This window comes from Pan paniscus, chromosome 20, assembly GCF_029289425.2.
Source record: "Pan paniscus chromosome 20, NHGRI_mPanPan1-v2.0_pri, whole genome shotgun sequence".
Lineage (NCBI taxonomy): Eukaryota > Metazoa > Chordata > Mammalia > Primates > Hominidae > Pan > Pan paniscus.
This window is the reverse complement of record NC_073269.2, coordinates 40,459,040-40,475,865: the sequence shown is the minus strand read 5'-3', so window position 1 is coordinate 40,475,865 and position 16,826 is coordinate 40,459,040. Positions and strand designations below refer to the sequence as shown.

General features: G+C 42.3%; 1 protein-coding gene across 4 annotated transcripts in view; it reads right to left on the bottom strand.

Moving 5' to 3' along the window:
• Nucleotides 1–1,907: 1,907 nt before the first annotated feature.
• UBA2 (ubiquitin like modifier activating enzyme 2) overlaps nt 1,908–16,826 on the bottom strand; it is a 41,226-nt gene continuing 26,307 nt past the window's right edge. For all 4 annotated transcript variants that reach the window (XM_008969237.3, XM_008969236.3, XM_034946156.2 and 1 more), the window contains 5 exons: nt 12,908–13,063; nt 11,263–11,359; nt 7,700–7,805; nt 4,783–4,919; nt 1,908–2,759 (listed from right to left, as the gene is read on the bottom strand). In XM_008969237.3, the coding sequence (XP_008967485.2) occupies nt 2,578–2,759; nt 4,783–4,919; nt 7,700–7,805; nt 11,263–11,359; nt 12,908–13,063 (678 nt within the window). In that variant the 3' untranslated portion in view covers nt 1,908–2,577. The remainder of the gene's footprint in view (nt 2,760–4,782; nt 4,920–7,699; nt 7,806–11,262; nt 11,360–12,907; nt 13,064–16,826) is intronic.

Genomic DNA, 16,826 nt, shown 5'->3' with positions numbered 1-16,826 from the left:
ATATTACATAGTTAAGTTTCAAATTATTTTCTGGAGGAAAATTAAACACCTTCTAAAAACCTAAAGGCAGATGAAGCTCACAGGTGAAAGTCACTCCACTCTGGGGCTCCAGAAGGCTGAGTCTTAGTCAACATGACTTTTCTTTTCAGAGACAGGGTCTCATTCTGTCACCCAGTCTGAAGTACAGTGGTACAATCTTGGCTCACTGCAAACCCCGCCTCCAGGCTCAAGCGATCCTCCTCCATCAGCCTCCCAAATAGCTGGGGCTACAGGCAAGTGCCACCAGGCTCAGCTACTTTTTGTATTTTTTGTAGAGATGGGGTTTTGCCATGTTGCTCAGGCTGGTCTCAAACTCCTGGGCTCAAACGATCCTCCTGCCTCAGCCTCTCAAAGTGCAAGGCTTATGGGTGTGAGCCACCACACCCAGTCTTCAACATGGTTTTTCTGAAAGCTCTGATTACATGCTGAATTTACAAATGGTGGAAAACAAGGAGTAATGGTTAATAAGCTGAATGGTACAGTACAAATTACACAAAGAACAATACATGAATTAGAAATTTAAAATTTAGTTGAAATATAAAATAAATTATTGCCAGAAACACAAAGGGCACATGAATACAATAGGGGAAACAGCTTAATGGGTTTCTGTTCTCTGAAAACTCAAGGCCCATCTCTGAGTGATGAGAGTACCCTAACAGGCAAAGCACTCTGAGGTCCGGGACCAGGAAGACAGTGCTACTCCACCTACTGGCGGTCTGACACTATCTGTAGGCTGGAGTTGGGCTGGGGATGGTACATTCAAAATGGACTTTGGTAAACTAGGGGACAACCCAAACACTGCAGAAAGGAGGAAGGACTCCCTTTCCAGCATCTCAAATTTAAGGCTCCAAGTTACTGGGTTTGGGCAAAGTCACACATTTTCTCAACAAAGGCCAACTGCTGACAATCCAAATTTTAAAAACACTGCCATTAGGCCAGGCGCAGTGGCTCACGCCTGTAATCCCAGCACTTTGGGAGGCTGAGGCAGGTGGATCACGAGGTCAGGAGTTCCAGACCAGCCTGGCCAACATAGTGAAACCCCATCTCTACTAAAAATACAAAAAATTAGCTGAGCGTGGTGGAGGGCGCCTGTAATCCCAGCTACAGGGGAGGCTGAGACAGGAGAATTGCTTGCACCCGGAAGGCGGAGGCTGCAGTGAGCCAGGATCGCGCCACTGCACTCCAGGCCAGATGACAGTGTGAGGCTTCATCTCAAAAACGAACAAAAAACCCACTGCCATTAAAAGCTTTATTTTATTTACTTATTTTTTAGAGACAGGGTCTTGCTATGTTACCCAGGCCGGCCTTGAACTTCTGGGCTCCAGCCATCCTCCTGCCTCAGCCTCCTGAGTAGCTGGAACACAGATGTGCACCACCACCACACACAGGAAGAGCTTTATTTTAGAAAGTACTCTTCCTACATGTGAAGTCTCCAAGAATAAAGAAAAGAAAGTACTCGTCTTTGGCAAACAGTGGAGATCTTCTGAACCTTTTTTGAGATGGAGTTTCACTCATTGCCCTGGCTGGAGTAGCAATAGCACAATCTTGGCTCACTGCAACCTCTGCCTCCCGGGTTCAAGCAATTCTCCTGCCTTAGCCTCCTGAGTAGCTGGAATTACAGGTGCCTGCCACCAGGCCCGGCTAATTTTTTTTTTTTTTTTTTTTTTAGTAGAGATGGGGTTTCACCATGTTGACCAGGTTGGTCTTGAACTACTGACCTCAGGTGATCCACCTGCCTCAGCCTTCCAAAGTGCTGGGATTACAGGCATGAGCCACTGTGCCCGACCGAGTTCTTTTTTTAATGGAAAGAATTTGACATTCCTGCAGCAGATATAAGGCAGCAGAAACAGAAACTGTGCAGGCATGTGTAACAAGAATGCAGATGCCATTTATTTGGTCCATAAGTATAGTCGTTATTTGAGTTTTACAAAACATCGAATATAAATAACCTGAAACTGTAACAATACACAAAAATTGGCTTCTTACACAGACATACCAGGCAGTACAAACTGAAAACTTGAGTAAATTAACATTGTTTTACATTAATATACATAGTGCCATCTAACATTTAAAAACAAGTTTCAATGCATAGCACTCGATACTTCTTTGAATCTGTTTCAATCAGTTAAGAGTATGAAAATGGTTAGATCTAGGCTAAAAATAATTCTTCTTCTAGCCAAAAATAAAGGGATAATATTTATAACCAGGTATCAACTTTACTAAACCACAATATTTTGAAACTATTAATGATACCTAAGGGTATTTACATTAAAAAGGCAACATGCATTGTGTTGTTTTATCTCATGACTGGTTATGCACACACTTTGTTCAAAGGGTTTTTAAAACTATATTCCTACTTTCAATACAGCATACTGCAATGTGTCTAACAGTTCTAGCAAAATGAATGCTTTCAAAGGGAGCAGAATCATTTTCAAGTCACTGGTGTCAATTTTTTCCCTTTGGAACAAAGGACATAACAATCTGGTTCTGCCCAGATAAACTAAATAGTAAGAGGGTTCTGTTTAGAGGCATTTCTGTTCAATCTAATGCTATGACATCATCAAGCTCTTCCTTCTGTTCTATACGTGACCTCTTTGCACTGAGATTCTCTTTCTCATCTAATTTCCTCTTGCGGCTTCTCTCTTCTTCACTGACGTCGGCATTATTTGAAGAATCTTCTTCATCCGAATCAACTATGAGAACGTCATCTTGCTCTTGAGCTTATTTCAGAAAAAAGGAAAAAAGAAAATGGGTAAAAGCGTGGGAGTTACCTGTGCTCACCAGTATTTTCTATAATTGAAAGCTGACTCTTCTAATACACACCAGACTTAAGAATGGCTGCATTTTCACTTTACACATTACGTATTTCCATACTGTTTTAAATGTTTTATATGATAAGAACCTATTTATTTTCTAATCAAAACAAAAAATTGTGACAAGCATTATGTAACTCAAAGTACTCATTACACATCCTTGATTCTACCTCTACATTCTCCAATAGAAAAGCAGAGGGTACATATTCTAATAATGGTAGTAGTGGTAACAACAGCAACAACAATACAGCACTTACAATGTGCCAAGAACTGTTCTGAGCACTGTGCATATGACAACTCATTTAATCATCACAACCCTATAAAGAAGATCACATGATTATCTGCTTTCCAGGAAAGGAAACTCAGTGAATGACTTCCCAAGCTTACATAGTAGCAGAGGATGAAGCCAGGAACCATCCCCAATGCAGAACTGATACTAAAGGTGGTTTTATCTCCTCGTCCAACAAAATCAAAGGCAGAATACCTATCTTACTCATGGCTGTAACCTTGGAAACCTACCCACAGTAGAGAATCAATAAATGTACATTTCAAATTATGATTTTGGAAAATCTACCAGATAGTCTCTTCCTCAAAGGAGGATGATGGACCTTTCTAATTTCAGTGAGGGGAAAAAAACAGGTTATGAACCAATGACCCAGGCCATAATCTGAATGTTCATCTCCAAAATTCTCAAGAGAACATTAGAGCCAAGAGTAAACATATTCCAAAGAATGCCACAGACATAGGGTCAAAGAAATGAAAACAAAGAAGTAAAAATCTGGTAACCTTTAGTTTCCTAACTAAAGGAAGAAAGGGAGAGGAGTAAATATTCAAATCAGAATACAGTAAACAATCAGTTATTTGGAAAAATACCAAGCACCAGCACTGAAAATCCAGGGGAAAGGACTATACCCAAGTCATATTGGTGACAAGGAAACCCTAACATGCCTAAATTCCATACTTAACAAGCACCTGTTCACTCAAAATAGTCAGATGCATGGATTTATTGCTCCTTAAAACAAGCATACAAAACCCCAACCTGCTACTACATAGGCTGACTTTGCGCACTAGTAAACTATCATTTCAAACTGTTAAAAACCAATTAACAAAAAATAACAAAGTGTTCCTATTTTCTGTAAGAAATTTCCATAAGAATTTCCCCCAGTCTTAAATGACTTGTTTGTTTGGAGCCGGAAGTCTCGCTCTGTCACCCAGGCTGGATGGAGTGCAGTGGCGCCATCCCAGCTCACTGCAACCTCCGCCTCCTGCCTCAGCCTCCCGAGTAGCTGGGACTACAGACGCATGCTGCCACGCCCGGCTAATTTTTTGTATTTTTAGTACAGATGGGGTTTCACTGTGTTGCCCAGGTTAGTGTCAAACTCCTGAGCTCAGGCGATCTGCCCGCCTCGGCCTCCCAAAGCGTTGGCATTATAGGCGTGAGCCACCAATGCAGGCCTTAAATGACTTTTTTTTTTTTTTTGAGACATGGTCTTGCTGTTGCCCAGGCTGCAGTGCAGTGGTGCGATCGTGGCTCACTGCAGTGTCGAACTCCTGGGTTCAAGTGAACCACTTCAGCCTCCTGAGTAGCGGAGACTACAGGTACACGCTACCATGCGTGGTTAATTTTTTTTTTTTTTGTAGAGATGGGGGTCTCTCATTGTGTTGCCCAGGCTGTTCTCCAACTCCTGGCCTCAAGTAATACTCCCATCTTGGCCTCTCAAAGTGCTGGGATTACAGATGTAAGCCACCACACCCAGCCTTAAATGTCTTCATGGTTCATAAATTCAAAGCTCCATTACAACAATCAATACCAAACCAATACACACCTCTAGTAGTTTTATGGATTTATGGTCAATGTTCCTAATAATCGGTTTGTTTTTACTTCTGCTTGGTGGGTATTTAACAACCTGCTGGCTGGGGCCATACTCACCTGTGGAGGTGGAGGGCTGAGCTCCATCATCACTGCCATTGGTTATGCTTTTGGCAGCATCTTCAGCTTGTTTGGGCCCCACTTTTTCCGGGGCATCACCAACAACTTCAAATTCAACATCCTTTCCTAGGTCTTCACTGTAGGAGAATCACACAGGTCACTGCTATGACTATTTAGAAAGCGAAGGAGCACCAGAGAAATCCTGTTGTTCCTCAAAGCATACACTAGGTATACACCAAATATGTGGATTCTAATTTTTTTTTTTAATTTTTATTTAAAAAAAAATTAGAGATAGGGTCTCGTAATGTTGCCCAGGCTGGTCTTGAAATCCTGGGCTCAAGCCATCCTCCCACCTTGGTCTCCTGAAGTGCTGGGATTACAGGCGTGAGCCAACCATACCCACCTTGGATTCTAATTTTCAAAGCACTGAACTTATAATAAAAAAGACGGTACACAACAAATTTCTGTGATAATCAAAAACTCTACATGCACTTTCAAATCAGGGCAAGGTTTTGGTTTTTTGTTTCTTTAAAACAGTAAATAACTTTTATTGCTAAAGCATAAAACTGGGTCCAAAGCTTGGTGGCCTAAAGCAACTCTTGGACATTATTTCTTTAGCTACGATGCCAAAAAAAGATTTCTACATCCTCTACTTACAATGTGATCTTTTTCTTTTTTTCTATTTTTTTTTTTTTTTTTGAGACGGAGTCTCACTCTGTCACCCAGGCTAGAGTGCAGTAGCGTGATCTCGGTTCACTGCAACCTCTGCCTCCCAGGTTCAAGCGATTCTTCTGCCTCAGCCTCCCAAGCAGCTGGGACTATAGGCGCGCCACCACACCCGGCTAATTTTTTTGTATTTTTAGTAGAGACAGGGTTTCACCATATTGGCTAGGCTGGTTTTGAACCCCTGAGCCTGTGATCCGCCCGCCTCAGCCTCCCAAAGTGCTGGGATTACAGGTGTGAGCCGTCACGCCTGGCCTACAATGTGATCTTAACTATAGTAATGTGGTGTCTTATGGGCAGAACTACATGATTTCTGGGTCCCCCCATCTTTACAAGCTACACCATGCTTCTGTACATGAACTCCCAAAAACATCAGAAACATTTAAGTCAAACAAAACACACACATGTTTTAAGGGGTGGGGTTCTGTTCCCAGAAAGCTAAAAAATATGATTAAAAACCCTAATTATGCCTCCTCTTTTAGATACCATGTGGTATTTCCACTTTATTGTACATGTCCTTCCACTGTCTTTTCTTTCACAAGTGAAAACAAGCATGCCACTTATATCTAGTGTCCAACTGAAGCAGCACCACTTTGACTCCATTATCTAACTGAGAAATACACTACTTACTAATAACTCACATTCGGTCCCTCCTGTCATTTTTTTTTTTTTTTTTTTTTTTTTCTGACATGGAGTCCCCCTCTGTCGCCCAGGCTGGAGTGCAATGGCGCAATCTTGGCTCACTGCAAACTCGGCTCCCCGGTTCAAACAATTCTCCCGCCTCAGCCTCCTGAGTAGCTGGGACTGCAGGCACATGCCACCACACCCAGCTAATTTTTGTATTTTTAGTAGAGACGGGGTTTCACCATGTTGGTCAGGCTGGTCTTGAACTCCTGACCTCGTGATCCACCCGCCTCAGCCTCCCAAAGTGCTGGGATCACAGACATGAGCCATCGCACCTGGCCTCCTTCCTGTCATTTTATGCTTTTTATAAACAAAGTATGAAATGTAGTTCTCTCCAAATAACCACACCAACACTATGCATGTTTGTATACTCATGAAAATATTGACAAAATAACTGGACGCAGGTGGCAGCACCGCTAAACCCTTTATGTTTGTTAGATGCTACCCATAAATCTCAAGTCAGGCACAGTTCCACCATGTCAATGAGCATGAACAAAAATGCACCCTGGTCAACACATGAATATATCAGAATAGGGGGCCATGTCTATCTTAACTGTGCTATAGACTCAGGAATCTGTACAGACAATTCTTTTTTTTTTGAGATGGAGTTTTGCTCTTGTCACCCAGCCTGGAGTGCAATGACGCAATCTTGGCTCACTGCAACCTCTGCCTCCTAAGTTTCTGGGATTACAGGCATGCGCCACCACCAGCCTTTGGCCAGGCTGGTCTCAAACTCCTGATCTCAGGTGATCCACCCACCTCGACCTCCCAAAATGCTGGGATTACAGGTGTGAGCCACCATGCCCAGCCAGTACAGACAATTCCCAATATTCTTTTGTTATTGCCACAAAATCACAAACGAAATGATTTGTTTTATGGAAGAAATATTTCTTTTTTCTAGAGAACCTTGAAAAATAATTAATAATTTTATTCCAGTTTAATTACTACAATGAATTTGCCTCTGTTTAAACTATTCAAACACCTGGACTCTAGGTCTTTCTGATAAGCCACCACTGATGACAGTTACTCTTAAAACATTTTTTGCTTATTTCTTTTATTTCTGGTTTTCTTTTTTTTTTTTTTAAGTTGGAGTCTCACTCTGTCACCCAGGTTGGAGTGCAATGGCGCGATCCCGGCTGACTGCAACCTCCACCTCTCGGGTTCAAGGGATTCTCCTACCTTAGCCTCCCAAGTAGCTGGGACTACAGGCGCCTGCCACTATGCCCGGCTAATTTTTGCATTTTTAGCAGAGACGGGGTTTCACCGTGTTGGCCAGGTTGGTCTCGAACTCCTGACCCTCAGGTGATCCGCCACACCCCGCCAATTTCTGAATCCTCAAATTTTTCTGTAGGTCAAACATCACGGAACTCAGTGACCAACTCAACCAAATATACTATACAGTTTCAAATGAACAGCAGGGTTTAAGGATAAGAAAACACTTTTCCTCCATTTTGTCTAAAGTTTATATATTCAAATAATTTCTTACAATTAAAATATTAATAGCTCTTACCTATGAAGGATGTTGATCAATAAAGTATAGTCCTGGAGGAAGTCATCTGCTTGAAGCCGGCTGCCATTTCTAATTCCAAATTCTGACAACTTCTTGTGATTATTAGCTAGGAAACGTGAATAATTTAGATACTTCAGTTACATCTTCATAGAGCAGTCAGGTTCATTTTTTAAAAAGCTAAACCTCTGTTATGGGCTGATTTGTGTCCCGTTCACCAAAATCCAAAGGTTGAAACCCTAATCCCCAGTATCTCAGAATCTGATTGTATTTGGAGATAAGACTTTTTAAAGGAATGATTAAATTTAAATGGGGCAAGTAGGGTGGGCTCTAATCTGATCTGACTGATGTCCTTATAGGAGGAGGAAGGCAGGCACAGTAGCTCACATCTATAATCTCAGCACTTTGGGAGGCCAGGGAAGGATTGATTCCTGAAGCCCAGGAGTTACACAGTGAGGCGTGTGACTGTACCACTGCACTCCAGCCTGCTAGGCAACAGAGCAGCAAAAAAAACTTTTAGGACTCTGTCTCCAGTCAATCAATCAATCAATCCCAAAATCTGGACAGAGACATCAGGGATGTGCACCCCTAGAGGAAAGGCTATGTGACACAACAGAAAGGCAGCTATCTGCAAGCAAAGGAGAGAGGTTTTAAAATAAAACAAACCTGCCAGCACCTTCATCTTGGTGTTCCAGCCTCCAGAACTGTGAGAATATAAATTTCTGTTGTTTAAGCCACCTGGGTTGTGGTATTTGTTATGGAGGCCCTAGCACCCTAAAACATTAAAACACTGGGAATTCAGTCTTAAAACACTTAACTACCGAAACTACTTCAGGGGGACCAAACTGAGAAATTCTGAAAACTTTTCCCCATTCAAATCAATTTTTTTTTAAGACAGAGTCTCACCGTGTCGCACAGGCCAGAGTGCATCCCAGACTTGAGCAGTCTTCCTACCTCAGCCTCCAGAATAGCTGGGACTACAGGTGTGCACCACCATGCCTAACTAATTTTCTTTTTCTTTTTTTTTTTTTTTGAGACAGAGTCTCACTCTGTTGTCCAGGCTGGAGTGCAGTGGCACCATCTTGGCTCACTGCAACCTCCACCTCCCAGGTTTAGGCGATTCTCCTGCCTTAGCCTCCCGAATAGCTGGGATTAAATGCACCCCCCCCCCACCATGCCTGGCTAATTTTTGTATTTTTAGTAGAGACAGGGTTTTGCCATATTGGCCAAGCTGGTCTCCAACTCCTGACCTCAGGTGATCCACCCACCTCGGCCTCCCAAAGTGCTGGCATTACAGCTACAACGCCCGGCCTAATTTTTGTATTTTTACAAGAGATGAGGTTTTGCCATGTTGGCCAGGCTGGTCTCAAACTCCTGGCCTCAAGTGATCTGCCCGCCTCGGCCCCTCAAAGTGCTAGGATTAGAGGTGTGAGCCAGCGCACCAAGCCCAATTTTCTATATAATCTCAATTTTCAGTCTCCCCCCACTTTTTTTTGGGCTTTTTAACATTTTTTCATTGTTTATAAGGAAAACGCTTAGAAAGCCTTTCCCTACGTTGACACCCAGAAAATACTAACAGTTTCTCCTAGTTCTTTTCCAGATCTGTTGCTTGCTTTACCATTTTAATCTACCAGGAATGCCCTTGGCATTCTTACCCAGATTTTCACCTCCAAGCCCTTTCACACATCTCCACTGACTGCAAACCTCTTGGAACCATCACATTCAAAAGGAAAACCAGTTAATGTGGGTTCACATTTTGGTGAATTAGCATCACCTGTGAAGTCTTGTGCTCGCCTAACAACGCTGCTAACATTGTAATGCTATTCCTCAACTGGGCTCCAAGTTCTGACTTTGCAAATCTCAAATCTATCACCTGCCTCTGCCTTAGTAAAAATCCCTCAATCCCCTCCTCCCTAATAGCTCCCTGCTACTACCCTGTTTAAACCCTGGTGGCAGGTGGCAGTGAAATACTGCCCCTTCCTCTGGAGGGTAGGGGTCAAGGGAGAGGAGGAAGACACACACTGCACATGTGACAAGAAAGACTTCAACCTCACCACTGCTGCCAACCCCTCAGCACCCCAACTTCCAGCGAAACCAAATAATGGGCCACTCCCAAGGCAGTTTAGGTTGTTTCACAAGTTCACACCTTTGTAGACAGATGTTCATTCTGTCTAAATGCTCTCTTCTTTGTCCAGGGAGTCCTCACTACTACTTCAAAAACTGACCCAAGAGTACTCCCTCTCCTATTACTCCCCCTCCGTTTCACAAAGCTGAATGTACTTTCCTTAGACTCATACTGTGTACACACTCTTTCTAGTTTTCCTTGGACGATGCTCAATCCAGCTGTTGACAATCTCCCTTCTTCCAGGCTGCAAGGCACTTCAAGCCAAGGTCTGTTGTCTTATTCATCCTTGACTTATGAATACCCAAAACTATGCCTGTCATACAGGACTCCACACATATTCTGGTAAGTGCTGTCTGACCCTCCATACCACATGTATTCCGTACAGAAGGGTCACGCTGAAGCCATTGAGATTCCTGACCAGTTTCCATTTTTAAGCTAGCATTTGAAAGAGCTGGCTACAACTAAGGGACAGCATATAATCACAAACAAACATTTTTTTAAAAGTCAGCTGGCTAGAATGAGGCTTGAATACTCAAGTAGACTCCTAAAATAGAGCACCACACAGCCAAAACATGGCCTCCAATTACATATGACCTAATAGCCCAAAAAATTTCTCAACAAGCAACTACAACCAAGAAGAACCTTGACACTAAACCTGAATTTAAAGAAGGCTGAACATCTGAATCGCCATCAGGACCTCACAAAGTATGAATAAATGACCAATGGACAAATAGGTATGAATTAAGTCAATATACAGGGAAAACACAGGGCCTAGAAACCTTTGAAAATAACAGTACACTGGCAAAAACTGGGACATGGAAAAAACGAGAACAGCAACTCAAGAAATGAGCTGCAGAAGTGACCAAGGAGGTATAGGATCAACGAGTACAGTCTGAAGGAGGAATAACTACGATGCAATCCTTACTATGAAAGCTTCAACAGAATCAAATGTATTGTACCTTGTATAGCAAATGTGTTAGCAAAAGGGATGAACTGCTTGAACTTTTGAAAGGAAAGATCAGAAAGCCAAAACCGGGCACTGAATTTCAATAATCTTTCTGCTATATAGTAGGAACAGGCTACCAAGGCTTCCCCACTCTTGGAGAAAAATCTCCAAATGCCTTAGAACCCTACCCACTGTGATCTGACAGACAGAATAGTCTTCTCATCACAAGGTTAGCTCCCAGGATCCATGATATCGGCAAGGAGGTTCCTTGGAAGTGGACAAGAGCACTGCAGTCACTGAAAATGTCTGACATGGAGTTCCCAAACATGGAAGTGTGATGACCCCCAGCAATGTCACCTTGAAAGAGCACCTCCATGACCAAACACTGCCACTCTCTGCAATACTGAGTATCACATACAGTAAATGAATCAACTAATGTGCACTCTTCAAGCAGTCTCCTCAATGAGAGGAATGAATAAATACAATGTATGATACCTTCCGTCTCTCCCTCTTCGGAAGATATTAGGATTGTTCCTTTCCCATCTTCAATTTGGACATCTGGTGCTACCATAGCAAATTTTTCTTTCACTATCTACAAAAAAAAAAAAAAAAAAAAAGGATTCAAAATATTAACGTAGGTAATTAAAGATCATAAGAAATCCTAGACTTCTATAAAGGCTCTTACTTTCCCCTTCTATTTATTGGAAACCGGCGAAGTCACTCTTCAAGATCCCTTAGAGCAAGCAGGAAAGCCGTGGGGATTCACCTGAGTTCCATCCCCACATGTGACCACTGATGCAGATCAGATCCAACTTCATCTCAACAGGGGACTAGGAACTCCCTGGCTGGCTCTTGCTACTTTGTCTTTCCCTGCAGGTTAGGTAGTGAGCTACACACTTGACATATTTCATTTCAGTCTCTGTGCCAACCCTGTAATGGCAGGGGTTTCATAGATGGAATCAGTTCTCATTAACCTGACTCTCAGATAAGTCTCCCCGTTCCATGCATTTAGAGAAGTGATAATATTCTGTTAAATCCTACCAGCTCCTAAAAAAGAAAGAAGGAAAAAAGGAGGAACTCTCTATAGGTCTAAGAATCCTACAAATAGAGGAATAACCTTGAAGCTCAAGAATCAGGAGATACCAAAGATAATTATTTCCTAGAAAAGAAACTGGGGCAACCACCCACTGCTGTACCTGCCACTTCCTTGACCAAAACATAAGCTCAAATCAATCCGTCCTGCCTAACCAGTTTCTGGAAGAAAGGCCATTCCCTATCAGGCAGCACTGCTATTTGAGAAGGGCCACTTCCTCCTCTCTCAAGAGGCATGTAAATATGTAGCATTATGATGGTCACAACCAGAGAACAATAGAAGTGATCCCAAAGTGGAAAGTGACACTTTTGGGTCATAAAAAAAGAAAATCTCCCCTAATACACAAATCTAGCCAATTTAACAGGAACTTAAGGACCAGACCATGTCCTAAACCCCCATTTCTTCCCTCGCTTCAGCTCCAGAGGTGAATCCAGGTGTGCAAATGCCCTATGTCCTCAGGGACTAACTTACCATATCAGAATCAGGTCATATTAGATAAGTGTGTACCACCACTTAGCCTCAACTCAGACCTCAGAAATAACAAAAGCCCCCTAATTTGCTGGGAGTGGGCACTGTCCAACATGCAGAGAAACCAAAACTCTGCAAGTTACTTATACCCTTTAATACAAAGCTGGTAACTGGGGCTTTGCTCTACTGGAAATGCAAACTTTGCACTGCATGCAAATACTTATCTGCTCACTGCCACAGTGAGGACCATTCAAGGATACCTGTTATTTGTCAAAAAATACAGAATTTACCCACTGCCTGGGAAGCAAAGAGCAAAGAAGTCCTCTGCTTGCTGTGATACTGTGCCACCACTGTGCTGCAGATTCCAGTCAAATACTCCTACTCCATTCTGGGAATGTGAGGCACTTATTCTGGAACCACAGACAGAAAAGCCTGCAGGAATCCAGAAGGCAAAATAACCCAGGAAATCACAGCAACACATCTCTGCAGTTGGACCTTTTCAGAATCAGTAGCTAGTGTTTGTTTATCACAGTAATACTGTAAAAGCAAAAGGAAAAGAGACCCAGGCCTTGCACTGACCTTGTCTTGTAAGGTGAGAACAGTCACTTTATGGACATTCAGCCGCACAGTCACCTCTGGCTTGCTGGCACATACATAACAATTGGGGTTGGGAGGATCCAGTGCACAAGGCACAAGAAGCTTCTTTCTTGGGTTTGGTTGTTTATTCAAAAAAATCTTTGGAGGAGAAATAACAGGCAGAAATCAGAAACATGTGCTGTAATTTTATACACCATACAATCTAAAATCTCGTTTACCAGATATCCAATAAAAAATGACTTAAAAATTCCCGTCCAGATGGCAAAATGGATCAGGAAAATCATGACCTTTTTAGGAACCTGGTTTTTCAACCTTCTTTTCTAATCAGCTAAAGGCTAGGCTAGCTAGGCTTGCTGAAAAGACATCTCCTTGTATTATATAAGACTCCGCGTTCTTCTGCAACCTGATTTGGCAAGAGTAAGGGCACAGGCATGTTCATCTGTGGTGCCATCATTGTATCAGCAGCTGGTGTCCCTCCCTGAGGCTATTCTTATCAAGCAAGCAATCTCCTGACAAGACCAACACATTAATTTCTCCAGTTAACGATAGTGCCTTTCACAGATGTCTACAATCAACATCACTGCCTTCCCAAATTTTCTGATTAGAATAACATTTATATAATGAGGGAAAAAAATGTATTTCTGGCAGTATATGTACCTATTTACCATTTCTCCAATACTAAACAAAAAAATAATTAAGAACCAAGGCAAATATACAAATTACACTGAAATTAAGAAAAGCTCCAAGCTCCTGCTTCTAAAGTTTAGAAAACACTAGCAAGATCCAACAGAAACAACAAATGTCAGAAGACAAGAAGCTGAGACACAAACCTTTATCTTGTGACTACAATGTAGTGTTGAGTCTGCTAAGAGGAATGAATTCTAAAGAAGTACTCTACGGATTCCGCTGAGAATACAGAACTAAATCCCTCAAGAGACACTAAAGCCCTCCTCTGTAAAATAGCTTCTCCGTACAATGAATACTGGTAGGTGGAAGGGCTAGAAGCAAACTGCCCAGGCCAAGCAGGCTACAGAGGGAGAAAGATTTGTTTGATTTTGGGCTTCACCGGGAAGGTAAGTGTGCTAAAGGAAACTGACAATAATAAAAGCAATTGCTACCACTATTAATACCTGGGCTAACATTAATCCAGGCTGGAATTCATTTCCAAATGTAAAAAAATGAAATCCAGATATATTACTATTTTTTTTCTTGAGGCAGAGTTTCGCTCTTGTTGCCAGGCTGGAGTGCAATGGCGCGATCTCGGCTTAATGCAACTTCCGCCTCCCAGGTTCAAGTGATTCTCCTGCCTCAGCCTCCTGAGTAGCTGGGATTACAAACATGCACCACCATGCCCAGCTAATTATATATATATATATATATATTTTTTTTTTTTTTAGTAGAGACCAGGTTTCTCCACGTTAGGCTAGTCTCGAACTTCCAATCTCAGGTGATCTGCCTGCCTCGGCCTCCCAAAGAGCTGGGATTACACGTGTGAGCCATCGTGCCCGGCCAGATATATTACTATTAATAGTCCAAGAGTGGCATGGAGCTAAGCAGGCAAAGAAACCGGAAGGATGTGATGGGAAATAACAGACATTTTAATAAGTTCAGTAATTAGTACTGTTGGTGAGCTCAAAGGGATACTACAGCTTCAGGCTGCTATAAAAATTTTTTAAAAAATAATTTAAAAACTGGGTATCGGCCAGGAACGGTGGCCTGTAATTCTAGCACTTTGGGAGGCCAAGGCGGGCAGATCACCTGAGGTCAGGAGTTCATGACCAGCCTGGCTAACATGGTAAAACCCTGTCTCTCCTAAAACTACAAAAATTAGCCAGGCGTGGTGGCACCCGCCTGTAATCCCAGCTACTGGGGAGGCTGAGGCAGGAGAATCGCTTCTACTTGGGAGGTGGAGGTTGCAGTGAGCTGAGATCGCGCCACTGCACTCTAGCCTGGGTGACAGAGCAAGACTCCATCTCAAAAAAAAAGATACCAAAAAATAAAGTTCTTAGAAATTAAAAATATAACATATACAATAAAAGTTTAAATAGAAAACTAAATCAAGATGGCAGACTGGGCAATTTGATTCTGTTCCTTCAAACTGAAATTTCATGAAAATAAAATATTTTAAGAGTGCATCGAGGCTGGGCGCAATAGCTCACGCCTGAAATCCCAGTACTCTGGGAGGCTGAGGAGGGCGGATCACTTCAGGCCAGGAGTTTGAGACCAATCTGGGCAACAGGTGAAACACTGTCTCTACTAATAATACAAAAATTAGCCAGGTGTGGTGGCATGTGCCAGTAATCCCAGCTACTTGAGAGGCTGAGGCAGGAGAATCACTAGAACCCAGCAGGTGGAGGTTGCAGTGAGCCGAGATCACATCACTGTACTCCAGCCTGGGTGAGAGCAAGATTCCACCTCAAATAAAAAAAGAAGGAAAAGGAAAAAAAGAGCGCATCAGGCCAAGTGCAGTGGCTCACATCTGTAATCCCAGCACTTTGGGGGGCCAAGGTGGGAGGACTGCTTGAGCCCAGGAGTTCAGGACCAACCTGGACAACATAGCAAGACCCCGTCAGTTTAAAAAAAAAAGGCCGGGCGCAGTGGCTCATGCCTGTATGCCTGTAATCCCAGCACTTTGGGAGGCCGAGGTGGGCGGATCATGAGGTCAGGAGTTCGAGACCAGCCTAACCAACATAGTGAAACCCGTCTCTACTAAAAATACAAAAATTAGCCGGCGTGGTGGCATGCACCTGTAATCCCAGCTACTCAGGAGGCTGAGACAGGATAATTGCTTGATCCTGGGAGGTGGAGGTTGCAGTGAGCCAAGATTGTGCCACTGCACTCCAGCCTGGGCAACAGAGCTAGACTCCGTCTCAAAAGATAAAAAAAAGTAAGTGTGCATCAATGACACTGCAAAATAACAGTACCATTGCAAACTAGATATTTTTTGAAATTTCTGAAGGTAAACAGGTCTTTTTATTTCAACGATAAAAAGGAGAACCTAAACAACAGTCAAAGTATTGGCTAGTATTTCCTAGGAAGCCTTCTTGAGCTGCTAAGAAAGCGAAGTGTCTGCAGACACAACATCGAAGGAAGGAATCCAAAGAGAACATCCAAGTAGCGTTAGCCTTAAGAGATACACCTACCCCACCCACCACTAAGGTAGGAACTCTTAAAACAGGAGACCCTTACACAAAGCAAGGACCTGAAAAGAGAGGAGAAAAATACTTTCTCCATAAAAATGATCTTAAACTTGGTGCTTAGTGGAGGGGGAGGAGTATCTTCCCATATAATTCATGACAATAACATAGGGCACGTGCAGGTTTGTGGTCTGAATACATAGGTATTGAAAATCCTAATTTAAAAGTGGTCCTGTATTGGCAGTGCCCCAAGCACCCAAATATAATAACCACAAATGCTCTTTGAAGAAATACATCTACAATGGGTCCCTAAAGAATTACCAGACACAATTCTAATACACATTCAGTTTTAAAAAAATCATAAACCATACAAGCAAATCACTACGAGAAATAGCAGAAATGACAGTAGACTCACCCATAAAGATCTCAGACATTAACATTATCAAAAACTATACAATAAAATGGAAAAGAATGACTCAATAGGAGAATGACTGAACAGGGGACTATAAAATGACCAAGCAAATTTTAAAACCCGTATAGCACTCTCAGAATTGAAAAACAGTTGAAACATCTTCTTAGTATAAGGACTGCACAATGAATTCTTCCAAGAATTCAGTAAAATTGGAAATGTTAGAAGCAAAAGCAACTTCTTAATTTTTCCTTTTTGTTGCAATTTCCAGGAAGCTTAAACACACACTCACTTGGTAACCAGAAAAATTACTTTTCCATTGCTTTAAACCAATTTTATTGTTTCCATTTTAAAA